Source organism: Pteronotus mesoamericanus, unplaced genomic scaffold (assembly GCF_021234165.1).
Source record: "Pteronotus mesoamericanus isolate MK-2021 breed Mesoamerican mustached bat unplaced genomic scaffold, CSHL_Meso_final scaffold_651, whole genome shotgun sequence".
Taxonomy (NCBI): Eukaryota; Metazoa; Chordata; class Mammalia; order Chiroptera; family Mormoopidae; genus Pteronotus; species Pteronotus mesoamericanus.
The window spans coordinates 37,475,168-37,490,512 of record NW_026555325.1 but is presented as its reverse complement, the minus strand read 5'-3'; the positions used below and the strand labels follow the sequence as shown (position 1 = coordinate 37,490,512).

The following is a 15,345-nucleotide window of genomic DNA, read 5'->3' as shown; positions in this document are numbered from 1 at the left end:
CTGCTGCATTTGTCATAAGCTGTTCCACGATTAAAGGAGGAAATCTCCTACTCATACTGAAAAGAGAAAATATAAAGTGATTTATGATCATCTAGCTGATTTAACTTTGTGAGGTCTGCTAAACCAGTGTGATAAAGGAAGGTATAGTATTTTGCATCTGGACCCTACTTTACATCACTGACTCTGTTATCAGGATTCTCGCCGGTAAAGGCCCATCTGGGCATGGCTGATTAGTAGAAACGAATCACAGGAGTCTGAGCCTGTGGATGGTAGTTATACTAGTAGAATTCCGAATTAAATTTTGCAGTCTTCTTTCACTGATGACAACCAGCTTGGTAAAAGTTGAGACTCGGATATCAAAAATGTGTAAGTTATAACTAGCTTCCTCATTATGTGATGAGAAGAAGCTTAAAAACTTGGATTTCTGTCCAGAACTCGTACTAACTAGCTCTGTCATCTTGGAAAAGTAACGTCACTTCTCTGAGCCTTGGTTTCCTCATCTGCAAAATGAAAGGCAACACTGCTTCTTGGTCGTTGTCAGGACTAGATGAAATAATATATTAAATTGCTAACCTGTTGCCTAGTACATATACTTTATTTTGCCATGTATAATGCACACTTTTTTGCCCAAATTTTTTAGGGAAAAATGAAGATGTACGTTATACATGGGTAGTACTAATTCCATATCTGTAGAAATGTTTTTAATTCTTTTATTTATGCTTATGCATTAAAAGTGTAACTCTAGAAGGTAATAACAATATCCATATGTTAAAAAAGAAGTGCTGAAATTCTTTTATAATACAAAAACAAGTATATAAATATGAATTAATTAATTAAAAAATTAAAACAAAGGTTTTTTTCCCTGAAAGTTTGGGCCAAAAATGTGAGTGCACATTATATACAGCAAAATACAGTAGATAATTACTCATGATAGCTAGTATTGCTGATAACATTATTATGAAACATATTAATACACTTAATACTGTCAACCTTCCAATTTTAACTATAATCTCTGGACATACCACTGCAAGTTTATTAGCTAAGCAGCTAATATTTTTTAAGCACATGCTCCATGCAAAGCATTTGGATATGATATGCATAAAAACTTTATATGCATAGCACATGTGAATTTGAGGTATCTAAGAATTTCAAAGGCCAAAACAAATATAATCAAGACACAATACATTGTGATTTTTGAAAAATATATTTTCATAAAAATGAACTCGAGGTTAAAAAATAATATCTAACATTAAATATTAATCATGGATTATTAAAATTAGCCTAACAAATGTTCACTTATTAAATGGCACAGATTAAGGCAAGATTCAAAGAAATAACACATACCTGATTAAAATCTTAGGACCTTCTTGACTAACCCTACTCATAATAATCCCCATAGAAAACTGTGCTGGTTTTCTCCCAACATGTGGTCAGCACTGAATCTTTCAAAGGGCCCCAAACTGGCCATGACCTTAGATTGCCTCACACTATAGGTAGAGGGCAGCTTATGACTAAAGTCCTTCACATTTCACTTAGGTGTAGTCTTTGCTCCTTCCACTAGCAGAGCAGACTGTGAACCATTAACTTCCAGTGTTTCCACGTTAAGACCAATTTGCCCTTTCAATGTCCAAACTCCTTGCAGTGAGCAAGAAAGAACACACAGGGACCTGGATGTGTCCTCAATTGAATCCCATAACTGTGCTTGAAATCCTGGGGTTCCCTGGATCTCTCTTGCTTCTTAAGATGCTCTAAGTCCTAACTCCAAAAGAATTGAAAATGCACACACTTGAATATTTAAAGGAACACTTGGCCAGATTAAAATTGTTGTGGAATGGGTTGTTCTACAAAAGCAAAATTTTAAGATAATTCAAAATCATCCTTTCAAGTATCAGTTCACATTTTATTTATCTACAATGGAAATATCTTTGTGTTTTAATTATTCATTAATAATTAATATAGGCTACAATCTACTCCATGCCAGGTACAGAGAGGCACTTTCAAGTATTTAATCGTACTCTCATAAATGACAGGTAAGGTAGATAATATTTTCATAATTTTAGACGCAAAGACACTAGTCTTAATATGACCAAGTAACTGCCCCAAGGTATTATCAAGAGCTGAGGTTTGATTCCAAACCCAGGGAACTCTCCAGAGCTCTACACTGAGATATCATAGCACAGCTGTGGGCCAGGAAATGAGAGTATAAGCTTGTCAACCTAACATGTAAAGTAGAGTAAGTGCAAAATATTCACAAGGTCTTTTTCTCATGGAGAGTCAAATACATTGACTATGAGACAATTGTTCTGAACACTCAGAAGCTGTGTAAGATTTAGCTCATGAAGTTTACCTTCATCCCCAGAGCCAGGAATCATGCCTCTTGTCCTCAGATCACCCAAAACACTTTGACTGAACCTGGAACGCTTTCTGTGATATTTCTGTTGTATGTTATGTGCCTTATTTTCCTTATAACCACATCTCTTCTCCCTTATTAATGTGTAAATTTCTTAGAGTCATGTACTGTGACTTACTACTGTATCATCCACAGCACCTAGGCTAACACATAGAAGGTTCCCAAAAGGATTGCTTAATAGGTTAGTGAACTACACAAGCAGTTACTTGTGAATGTATCTGCTCATGGTCCTTTGTCAAAGCAGGAAAAGCAGTTTGATCCAAAGAGATGGTGTGGGGGGCATCGTTGTCAGGTAAAGGGCCCTGGTCACTGACCTCTCTGTCCTCTTTCAGGAGCGGCTCTGCCCTGGCCCAACTCTACGGCACCTCGGCCACCTTGGAGCACCACCATTTCAACCACGCTGTGATGATCCTTCAAAGTGAGGTACAGGCCTCAGCTCTGCTTCTCCCCTTGCCAGGAAAACAATGAAGCAATGTTTCTACCCTCTCTTTGTAGTGCTGCAGGCAGACACAGGAAAGTGGCACAAGTTTTTTAAGCCAAACTACTAGACTTTTTTGGTGGCTTTAAAAATTCATATAGACACCTGACCAAGGATGTTCAAATTCTCCCTGAGCCAATTCACCTGGGCCTCATTGTTGGCTCAGTGGTTTTTCAGATTCTCTTGGCAGTGGAGACGGCCTCGAGCCTGTCTTACCTTCTTCCTTAGGGGCACGGAAACCCACTAAACACAGAGATTGGATTCAGGTAGTGAGTGGCCCAACCTTCCCATTTTGTGAAACCCAAAGCCACTTTAAAAGATCTTTGGAACAGGAACAGGGTGAGAAAGTTACACTTTACTAGCACAGTTGAGACGTCTATAAAAAGCAAAACCTTAAAATTGCTGATGGGACCAGTTTAAAAGTGAGAATTGCAGCTAAACTTGAGACCCAGGGCCGAGGCCATACGCCTCATTTTGCTGCGCGTGGGACTGCAGGACTCGAAAGTACTTTTATGCTGTTTAGCTCCCCAAGGAGAGAGAGAAACCACTTACTGACTCTGGCTGAGGCGTGTATGAGTTTGCAATAGCCAGGAAAGGATCTGTTTAATTTTCTGCAGGCGTAGAGACTTTTGTTGGTGAGGCCAGGAAGGGATCATCTGTTCCTCATTATTTGTCAGTTCTCTAGCTGTGCCATTAATTATTATTATTATCATCATTAAGGCCCTGCTTCGCTGGAATAGCATCATTAAATATGGAGGTTTTTTTCCTACAGCCTATCTTGAGAAAGCATGTCTTTTGCAATCTCATGAAGGCCTTGTTTGACCCCATAAAGGAGAGTCAGCACTGCGGCTGGGGAAGGGCGAGCCCGCGGGGGTAGAGGGGGCGGGAGTGGAGGGAGGGGAGTTTGAGATGAAAACATCAAGGGCCAGGCTCTTGGTAACCCTGACAGAAACCAGAGTCCCGGCACTTGGGGCTCAGGAATTCCCCTGTGAAAACCATGTTTTAGCCAAGTACTGGGGAAAAGGAAAGTAAGGACAAGAAGATCTTGGATTCAGGCTATCTTTCCTGCACTAGTAATAGGATGGGTTTATACCTCAACCCCTCAGAACCCCTGCCTTTTGTAATAACAGGGATTGTAAACAGGAGGTCAAAATTTTCTCAAAAGGTCATTTCTTTGTTTAGGGAAATGAACCCCACACACTCAGAATTTATCTTCCTACAAATAAAATACCTTGGCTGCCCTTCAATCAGGGAACACAGAACGCAGAATAGTAATAATGTTATTATTATTCAGGGAGCAAGCGCACAGGCCCTGCTCTGGCGCCTCCCCCACATTCTCTCCTGCACTGACCGTCAGAAGGGCGGAAATGCAGGGGTCTCTATCACCCAGCCTTCCAAATGAGGCAGACACCCAGTGGTTAGATAGCCTGACAAAATCACCCCAGACATCTCTCCCACCACTTGGTTCCCTTTCCATCAATACCACCCTTCTCCCTAAACAAATGAAAGCAATATTTCAGGGAGACAAATTTACTTCAGGGACTAAACTCTTGAAGCACTAGAGAAAGCCAGTTTGCATATAAACAATACACGGATTGCAAGTTAATGTTTCTTTATTAGGATGAAAGCTGACCTGGCTAGCTTTGTTGCTCTGTTAGCTGTAAGCTGTTAGTTGTACTATGAGCCCTTTGAAAGTACTAGTAATATGCACTCTCACAAAATAATCAAGATCCTCACATTCAGACCACCTTTCTCCTGGGCTTCACATTAGTTTTATTATAACTTGCTCTTAACAGCTATATGGGCATATCTCAGAGATAGAGATATCATGGGTTCGGTTCCAGACCACTGCAATAAAGCGAGTCACAATCTTTTTGCTGGTGGAGGGCTTTGCCTTCAGTTTGTAAAAAAAAAAAAAAAAAAAATGCAACATCTGTGAAGCACAATGAAGCAAAGCACAATAAAACGAGGTTGTGCCTGTACTTCTCTCACTGGGAGATGCTAGACGCGTGGTTGGATCCCGGTGACTACCTTTCCTTAGCTTCCAACTGCTGTTTCCCAGGCCCCAGTGCACCAGCCTGTAATTGATCCATGGGGCAAGATTCAAGCAAAGAAACCCAGGCAGAATTATGGTGTGGCATTCCTTTAGTTATTTGTCTTCTTCCTAATGGCTGAATTAAGGGTCTGGAAGAGTTCGTTTGAAAATTATTATTAATATTGGACCTCGTCCCATGTGGAACCAATATATTCTCGTCTTTAAGGAGTGGCGGGTTCACCCAATGAGATAAATTAACTCGGGGGAGCAGATTATCATCTGGTGCCTTGTAGGCAGTAATTTACTAATTGATATTCTGGTTCCCTGAAAGAATTAATTTACCTCTTGTCGGAGAACAGTTTGTTCTCAGGCAGTCCTTCTGCCCCCCGCTCCTGCCCCACCTTCCGGCTCGCCACGCCGGGTTTAAAACGGCCCAGTTCCCAGGCCCCATGTTTATGAGTTCATACTTCATGCTAAGAAAACCTGAAAAATGAGAAGTCCTGACTTTCAAAGCAAATTAAGTGCATTGTCAGTCACTTTACAAAAGAATTATTCACTTCACTAAAAACATTGTAGAGCTGCCAGTGCAGCTAAAACCCATTTTGATGATGAGTGCTTTTCAAAGGTATGGAGATGCAGGTGTATCTGTGAGTTTTTCTAAATAAAAGATCCTTACAGTCCCAAGAACTGTGCCAAGAACAATGTCGTATACATTCCAGCTACTCAGGAATTATGTACTGAATTTAACCTGCCACCTGCTTCATCAAGATGGATCTTCACAGTTTAACACAGGGTTTCTTGACTTTAGCCATTCTGACATGTTGAGGCAGGTTCATCTTTGTTGTCAGGCTGTCCTGTGCATTGTAGGATGTTTAGCAGCATCCCTGGTGTCTGCTCGCTAGTTGCCGGTGGCACCACCCCCCTATCAGTGTGACAATCAAAAATGTCTCTAAATGTTGCCAGGCATTCCCATCAACCAAATCACGCCCAGTTTAGAGCCAGTGGTCTAATGTTTTTTCTCAACCTCGCAGTTATTTGTTGCTATAGCAAGTACTTCCAAAATGCCAACTTCAGTCTTAATTAGTGAATTTAATATTTATTTTAGGGTCCTAGTATTCCCAAATGTTTTGTTAACTTCTATATTCAGTAATTCCACAGGAATGGATAGTCAAATGAAGTTGTTGGCAGAAACATATCCATAGTAAGACAAGTTCAAACATTTTTTAGAGTTTTCTCTTTCACATGCATCCTTTGGTAATCGTCCTCAAAAGTGATTGCACTTTCTAGCTTTGCTATGTTTGCCAGAGAATCTGTTTTGTATCTGCACAAAATTTCATTAAGCTTTCTAAAGAAAGATTGTATCATGTTCGTGTGTGTGTGTGTGTGTGTGTGTGTGAAGAACATGTAATCAACAACTCAGATTCCATGTTTTTTTTTGTGTGTGACTCTTTACTTTGTCATTACAGGGTCACAACATCTTTGCTAATTTGTCCTCGCAAGAATATAGTGACCTTATGCAGCTTTTGAAGCAGTCAATATTGGCAACAGACCTCACGCTGTACTTTGAGTAGGTATTGGCATTTGATCTATTTGATAAATGAATATCCAAAGTTTCTTCCTGCAGTTAATTTTCAGGTCCATTTTGGGGGTGCTTGCTGTTGTAGCACCGATATCAATGTGTACAGGAGCTAAACTTTTTGCTGTTGTTTTTCCCTCATCTAAATGAACTTTATTAAGATGGTATGTCTGTAAGACAAGAAAATCAGGGCTGCAATCATGAACTTTATAGCTTTCTTCTGTTCTATGATCCCTGTTTGGGGCTCTCAACTCTGAAACTAAGTGATAGCCATTTTTATTTTAGAGGCTGGCTCACACTGCTATTTCAGCCTGTTATTTCTCATCAGATCTGTAATGGCACTGATGGTGCTAATGAAAGAGATTTGTTGCTGAAAGGTTGACTAGGAATCCAAGCCTTCATTCCTTGCCTCTCCTCTACCTCTCTTTCTCAGAAAGCTATCCCCTTTTTTTCAATTTTAGACCTCCATCTGAGCTGGAAATTCTATCCTTCTCATTTCCTTCTCCTTCTCCTTCTCATCTCCTCTGAGCCCTCCTCCAACAGGTACCGCCTCTTTTGGAGGAAGCCTGGAAATCTCTTTCTTTGTTGATATGCACAGTGTCCTCTTCAAGACCAACTTCCCTTCCTTAAAAAAATTCTGTCACTTGATGCCATGGAGATCTTTAATTTCTTTTCAATTTACCTTTCTTTTACTGACTGCCTTTTAACATAAATGGAGCACATGAGTACCTTTGTTTTCCTAACATCCATTTTCACCTTAGGGAGCAGTGTCCACTTTCACATTCTATCAAAATCATACTTTCAGAAGTCACCAGAGACTTTCTTGTCCCCAAATTCAATGTTCTTTACTCATTTCTGATATTTTTTAGCTTCTTTGAGACATCTGAACATTTACTGACTTCTCATTATCAATTTCTACTCTCTTTTCTTCCCCATCATTCAGCTTCCTTTCTCTCCTTCCTTTTCTGGATCCTTTCTGGGTTTCTTTTATCCTTGCTCCTTTGTATGAGTTCTTGAACCCATGTTCTCTTTCCTCTATTTGTATTTATTCCCCTGGTTTCATCTCTATGGTACCTTAATATTATAGAAGACTCTGAAATTCTCTGCTCTAATCCTTCTTCACATTCTAGACCTGTATCTCCAACTTCCATCTCAAAAGCCTTTAGGGATTTCATTGTTTTCAAAGCAACCTTTAAACTTGGTTTGAGTTTCAAGGCCTTTCATGAAATGCCCTCAACCTTTTTTCATTCTTATCTTCTACTTCTCTCCTGTATGACTTACTTACTCCAACCAGAATGGTCTACATGCTACCCTTTGAAACACCTTATGAACCGCCCCTCATGCCCCAACCACATTCTTGGTCCTAAATGGAATCTTATCCCTCCACTTCCCTATCTGGCTCAACTATCATTTAAGGTTCATCACTACTACTACCTTTTCCAGGAATCATATATCACTCCCTTTGAAATCTTACTGCACTTTGGCATTGTATCAGTTAGAATCAGATTCAATTCTAAGAGACAAAATATCCAAAATAACGGTGGCTTACTTCTCTGTCACATAGAAAAACTCTGGAGATAAGCAACCTGCAGTTGGCAGAGTAACTACATTAATTCATCAGGGACCCAGAGTACTTCTGTCTTTCTCTGCCACCACCTTCAACACATGGTTCCCATCTTAGTCTGAGATAGCTACTCAGTGTCCACCCACATCCCAACCGGCAGGAAGAGGAAGGATACAACGAAACAAGGGGCCCAAAGGTGACGGAGGTTGTCTTTCAAGAGAGAGTTTTCTGGAAACCCCACATAACACTTCCACTTACATTTCATTGGTCATAATCTAGTCATTTGTCCATACCTGGGTTGAAGGAAATTGGGAAAGAAAACTTTTATATACAGTACAGTCATGTGCTGCATGATGACATTTTGGTCAACAATAGATATCATATGTGACTTTGGTATACCATCTAGCCTAGGTGTGTAGTAGGCTGTACCACCTGGGTTTGTGTAAGTGTACTCTGGGATGTTCACACCACGATGAATCACCTAATGACATATTTCTCAGAACAGACTTCTGTCATTAAGCAGCACATGACTGTGATCATTGCCCCACTAAAAACTAGGGCTTCTATTGCTAAGAGAAAAAAGAAGGAGAGATGTTGGAGTAGACAACTGAGAGTCTATGCCACACATATTTATTGCTGGCTTCTGCTGAAGGTGTTATTACATGGTAATAGTGAAAGGAGTAAAGGCTTTGAATTACTGGTCTGTATTTAAATTTTATTCTGGCATTCTAATTAAACTCAGTGCATTGAGCCCAAGTGTCTATGTCTTCTCCCTCCTGAAACTTTATTGTAGTGGCAAAAGAATTTAAAAGGAAATAAAAGGATAAAGAGAGAGAGGGCACACAACAACTGATAGCAGATGTTAATGCACTTGTGGAAATAGAAGGCCAACTGATGAATGGTAACTGATCTAACAGAGTAGAGGTGAAAAGTAGGACCCACAGAGGGAAACAGCCCTGAAAAGTGAGCCAGTTTGCCCCACGGAGCCTTGGTTGGGGCTTAGAGACAAAAAGTGTCACAAAAAGTGAATTCGACACTCAAAGCTTGAGACAAGGTAATTACTAGAAAGTCAGTTTACAGAACACTCAGAGCCCATGAAGTCTTCCACCAACGTAGCCAAATAAACCCTTTTCCCCTACTTGGAGAAGGCCGAAGGTTTGTTCTCTGGAGAAATAAAAGAAAGAGCTCTGGACTGGGAAAAGTGCGAGGTACACATGAGATGCAAAGCTCAGACGAGGGGATGAAGTAAAATGGAAGGAGTCTCTGCATTAAGAGCCTGTAGCTCCTGGTACAGTCCCCCAGAACTGGAAGTCCATAAGCTGCACACTCAAGGGTGTCAGGTTTAGCAAATAGAAATACAAGGAGTCCATTTAAATTTTCATTTCAGATAAACAATGAATAATTTTTAGTATAAATATGCCCCATGCAATGTATGTGTGGGACACAGACATGCAACTCCAGTTCAGCCTTTTAATGCCCTGCTATTGCACACAAATGGATAACAAGGATTACACAACGTTGATGAAGGCCTCCCATGTGAAACACAGAGGCATAAAAAAAAATGAAATCAGAGAAGACGAGGAGAGAAGGACAACAAAAAAGCTATTGTTAATATCCTTAGGGAAGATACTACACCAATGAAACAAGGACAGGAAGCTTTCAAAAACAATAGAAACAACCTTAGATGAAGAAAGAGCTCTTGCAAATTAAAAACATAAGGCCAAAATAAAATACCAAATGAAAACTTTGGGAAATACAGTCAAAAGATAATAAAAGCTGCAATATTGAAAACACTGGTTTATTTCATTTTACAGTTTACCCGTAAATGACACAGATTTGAATGACACAGGTCCACCTATACAGATTTTTTTCATTAAATACACTTGGCCCTTTGCATATGTAGGTTTCACATCCCCAGATTCAACCAACCGTGGATCTAAAACAGTATTACCAGTCCTCTGTTAAGGCTCTGTGGATACAGAAGGCCAACTGTATACACTCTTTTATACCATTTTGTATAAGGGACTTGAGCATCTGCAGAGTTTGGTATCTGTAGGGGTCCTGGAACCAGTCCCCCAAGGAACAATGGAAGTTTTTGGAGAGTCAAAAGCTACATGCAGATTTTCAACAGTGTGAGGTTGGCACCCTTAACCCCTGCATCATTCAAGGTTTAACTGTAAGCTTTTTAGTACTGTGTGATTTAACCATGTGCATGTATGACTTTGATAAATACAGATTTTAATTAATTTTCAAAATATTTTAAAAATTAAAATCCCAGTTCTGCCATTACCTAGCTGTGTGTCATCAAATTATATACCTCTCTGAGCCTTTTTTCTTCACGTGTAAGATGGAGATAATACCTATGCTGTCTTATACCTTGTAAATGTCTTGTATGTCTCATAAATGTTTGCATCTACAATCTCATTTGCTTTATAGCCTATTTATTTGGCATGTGGCTTTCAGGTTTCACTTAACTATCATGATCTTCCCTCCTTTTCTGAACGGATGCTCCTTGATTTGAGCTTTATGAAAGCTAGTATCCCTTTAATGTTTTTATTTCCTGTCTCTGACACTTGCAAAATTTCATGGTTTTTTTTCCCCTCAAAGTAGAAGCATTTTCCCAAGCCAAGTATCCAAGTAACTTTTAAGGGAGAAAAAAATCTCAACAGTCGGAGTCCATTTATCAAGCCCTGTTAGCAATGTGACGAATCACTGCGTGACCGCTGGAATGCAGTCCGTGGGTTGCAACTCGTTTTCTCATTACTCTGTTCTTATCTTAATGCTGCAGCCCCTGCTAATGTTTGCTGACTCCCAAAGAAGCTGGCTGGTTCTCTTTTTGTCAGCATTATTGTTTTTTTGAGATTCCGAATAGCTGTTTATTCTCTAACCTAGAGCTTCAGGAGGCTAATTCACTTGCCTGTCTGAAGTTGCATTAAGATGCTGCCTAGTTTTTAGCCAAAACAATCCCTAGGGTTAATGAGAGAGAAGCAACTACTACAAACTGTCATTCCCAATGCTCTTATTTCACAAATACATAGTGTGGAACTGGAAAAGATGTTAGGAATGATGTGATCTAAGTAATCTTTTTTTTTTTTTTTTTAGATCAGGTATTGAGCTCAAAAAGGTTAAATAGTATAGTTTCGGTCACACATAGTGGCTAAACTGGAACCCACACTTTGCAAAAAGCAACACAAAATCTTGCAAGTATCAGAGAAATGGGTGGAGAGAGCCTCCTCTTTCGGGGCTTTTTCCACAATCCCTGTATTCCTTCTCTAATGGGGAAAAAAAAAAAAATCAAGAAATAGTTGCCATTTGAATTGGGACTAAATTACATGGTAATATTGACCTTCCCAGCTGTACATTAATTGGTTTAATATAAAAGCCAGCGTGAGTTCCCTGCGCCTTCTCTCAGAGCAGAGCCAGGGACGAGGGCTTGCGGGCAGGTAGTTTCGTTTTAGAAGTGACTCCAGGAACACTGGGGCAGCGGAACAGCGAGCAGGAACGCTATTATAAGGACACAGACCCTCGTCGGCCACCACTGTGGTCAACCAGGCTTGACCCTCTCTAACTGTCTAAAAAAGCTCAGATGCCACACTTCAAAATTTTCCATCCGCTTCCGTCTTCCAACAGTCAAGCTTATCTGTGGACGTTAACTCCCTCCCATTTCCTGGACAACCGTGTCCAAGGCTGGGGACCCCTACAGCATCTAGTCCTACACGTGGAGGCAGAGGAGGGACAGGGCAGAAAGTAGGCCCGGCAGGGCCAGCGGGGCACAGGCTGGAGGAGGCAGCAATGGCTGGAGAAAGGCGGCCCAGGAGGCTGGGAAGCATCCCCGTTGAAAGCGTGGGTTAGCGTTGGTTCTTCTGCCCTGACAACTCCAGTCAAAAGTCATGCCACGGTAGAGGTCAGCCAAGGAGGAAGCTCACTGCTTTCCTCTGCTAGGAGGGGGTAGCTGTCTGGGAAGGGCCAGGGCTGTCAGGGAGAGAGGGCCCAGGCCTTTTGGAGAGGGGTTTATGTATGGCTCATTCCGAAGGACAGGGTCTCCTGTGATGTGACAACAGGGAAAAATGTAAGATTCTTGGACACGTGGAACCTCTTTAAAAATAACCACCAAAACTTGTAACTTTAATTTCTAATGGCTGTAGGGGTCCTCAAAATCCTCTCCTACAAATGACAGATAGAAGCAGAATTCACAAGTTTGGAAGAAAACGAAACAAAACAAAACAAAAAGACCTCTGTGTGAATTTCTAGGCGCTAAAGCCTAAGTGAGGGGGTTAATTCTGAAGTCTGATTTTCCAACTCACTGAAAACGTATTCCAGTTTCTGCTGAATGGTTTTCTAAAAGTGATTTCTGTGCCTATTTATAAGTCCCTGCAGTGAACAAGGCTTTGGTAATTAAACAGTAATTTCAGCGTCTCAAGCAGGACTTAGATACACCTTACCGGTAACCAGCCAGGTGACTTTAAGAGAGTCACTCACTTAATCTCCCTTTGCCTTGGTTTCCTTGTCAGCCATATGGGGATAGGCACATCAGCCACACCGATCCCCTAGGGTCCTTTCGGTGGTCAAAGGAGATGACCTATTTGAAAGATAACTTGGTAATTCAAATAAGTAAGATTTAAATAATCTAAAGAATTAAAATTAAAACAATTTAAATTTAATAACTTTGATAATTTAAAATACCTTATAAAGAAAAGAATCACTCAGCCAGAAAACTAAATGAAATGTACATGATAAAAGATGAAACTTGGGGTTTGCAGAGAGAGAGAACCAAAATTATGAATTAAAACTTCAAACAGAAGTCACAAACACCCTGTACTATTTGTCTGCATGTAATTCAACAGAGATCACCTGTGCAACTTTCACAATTCCCACAACTTTCACGATAATAAAAACAACATGTCCTGAATGCTTACTTAGGAACTTTATATGGACATTACCCCATTTAACACTTACAGCAGTCCAATTAGAATAGGCACTGTGTTTGACCTCAAATACACATGAGGTATCTGAGGTTTGGAGTGACTCAGTAAACTGCTCCCGATGTTAAATGATAAAGCTGAGAGTGAGGCCAAGTAGTTGGACTCCAAAATGTTTTAGTGACTCTGCCATTCTCTCTGCAGTTATATAACCATTAGTCAGAGAGTACTAATGTGGAAACTGAGGCCAATCCTGGGAACACTCAGGCACCGAGGGCTACAGTAACTTGAGTATGTCCATGTCCAAGTCCAGTTCCAAGTAAATGAGGCAGCAAACCATAGTAGTTCAACTATGTGCAGATTCCCCAGCAGATGTGGGGGCTGGGGACAGAGGATCCAGGCTAGGGTTGCCCAGGAACCTGACTGGTGGGGCTGAGACTGCAATTAATGGCCCATTGCTCGCAGTGGAGCTAAGCTGGGGCATCAGAAGTTGGACATTCTTTAGCTTTAATAGCCCTGGAGGGAGTTGCCATCAGGTAGCAATTGTAGTTCAGCATTGCTCACCAACAGGTTGTGATGACATAGCACTGCATCTCTTGTCTGCCAGGGGCCTGTTCTGTGCCCAGCTCCATTCTAGACGTGACAGAGTCTCCCTGTATCACCATGAGAATGGGAACTCCAGGAATGCAGACACCTCATTCTTGAGACCCCAACACCTGACACACTGCCTGAGCTAAGTTCTCAAAATATAAACTTCTTTGATACTGAATTCTCAGATCAACCTATAAGGTAAATATTGTTATCCCATCCTATTGATAAGGATGCCTAGGCTCAGAAAGGGTAAGAATGTGTGCAAAGTCATCAAGTTATCTGTCCTCGATCTCCATGCCACATGGCCTCAGACCACTATTTAAGACAAGAATTAGTCTAATAATTCACATTTTGTAAGTCAAATAGGTGCCCCAAGCCTTTTTGGTTGTCTTTCTAATTAATCAAACTAATATTCAAATTGAAAATTTTTTTCATTTCCCTTTGTACTCTACAAACCACTCATCAGCAGTTAGGAAAATGCTCGGTCCATTGGTTTCTTTGTCTTTGTGTCTCCAAAGGGATGCAATAAGTGGCATTTCTCAAAAGCATCTGATAATTAGAGGTTTCCGTAGTGTAGTGGTTATCACGTTCGCCTCACATGCATCTGATAATGACCACAACATGTACTAAATTATCTAGGATTGTTAGGAGTCATCATTTGACCATCCTTTTAAAAATTAGATTAATATCTTGAACAATTTATTTTAAAAAATACAATAAGAACTCAACAAATGTTTCTACTTCTATGCATACAGGAATATTCCATCATTCAACAAATGTTTATTAGGAGCCTACTATGTTCAGTGTTTTCGACTTCCACAGTTGCCTGCACTCAGCTGGCCACCATATTGGAAAGGAAGAGGATAGATTAATGTACAGTAAAGTGCAATAACTTACAGGGATTAACCCATTGCTCTTTCCCACACAATCTTATATTTTAACAGAGCCTGCTAAATTAACCCACTGAAATTATTCTACTCTTAAAAGAACCGGCCTCGTGGCAGGTTGACAGAAGAAATATTTGGGTACTTCTCAATGCATTTCAAGGCATTTTACATATATTCATCCCCATAACCTCATCCACCTGATGTTGCAACTATATAAAAAATGAGAAATTCACCCACTGACACTTACTATGCCTTCTTTATGCCAGGTATGCGCTAGTTGCTGGGGATGCAGAGGTAGATAAGACATGTTTCTTACCTTAAGGGACTCAAAGTCCGGTGGGGAAGAGAGAAGCAGTACTTCCAAAGCGTGGCAAGTGCTGCAGCCAAAGCAAATGCAGGGGCCACTGGGGCAGGTGCCATCCAGCCATGTCCCAAACCACTCCTGCCTGGTGCTTACGGTCTAATTGAACCAATGGTTAGGTCCTTGTGTTGTGTAATCTACCATTTTCCACAAAGTCATTCTAGCCTTTTCATTTCCTGCATTTCACCAATTTCATTTGTGCTGTCAATATCAACACAGCCTCAAACGGGTCATTTCATTCTTAGCCAGTCCTCGTGCTATCAGACTACAGGAGGGAGATAATGCACTTTCCAAATTAAATATATGACTTTTGTTTTTTTAGTCATAATTACTGGAGTTAATGTGTGCTTATTAATTTAGTGTTTTTCTCCAGTGCCTTTGCACCCAAAGTCCAGAATCTTTCCAGAATCTGCATTTATCCATCAGTTGCAGATGTATGATTTGCCTGTTGAATGAGCTGTGAGAACAACGAAAGAGCAAATATCCAGCTCCTCCCTTGCACCCACTTCAGCCCAATGCACACA

The 15,345-nt window shown here is 40.6% G+C and overlaps 1 protein-coding gene across 2 annotated transcripts in view; it reads left to right on the top strand.

Moving 5' to 3' along the window:
• The window catches only part of PDE11A (phosphodiesterase 11A), a 330,569-nt gene that overhangs the window by 262,557 nt on the left and 52,667 nt on the right, over positions 1-15,345 (top strand). For both annotated transcript variants that reach the window (XM_054562350.1, XM_054562348.1), the window contains 2 exons: positions 2,743-2,833; positions 6,390-6,490. In XM_054562350.1, the coding sequence (XP_054418325.1) occupies positions 2,743-2,833; positions 6,390-6,490 (192 nt within the window). The remainder of the gene's footprint in view (positions 1-2,742; positions 2,834-6,389; positions 6,491-15,345) is intronic.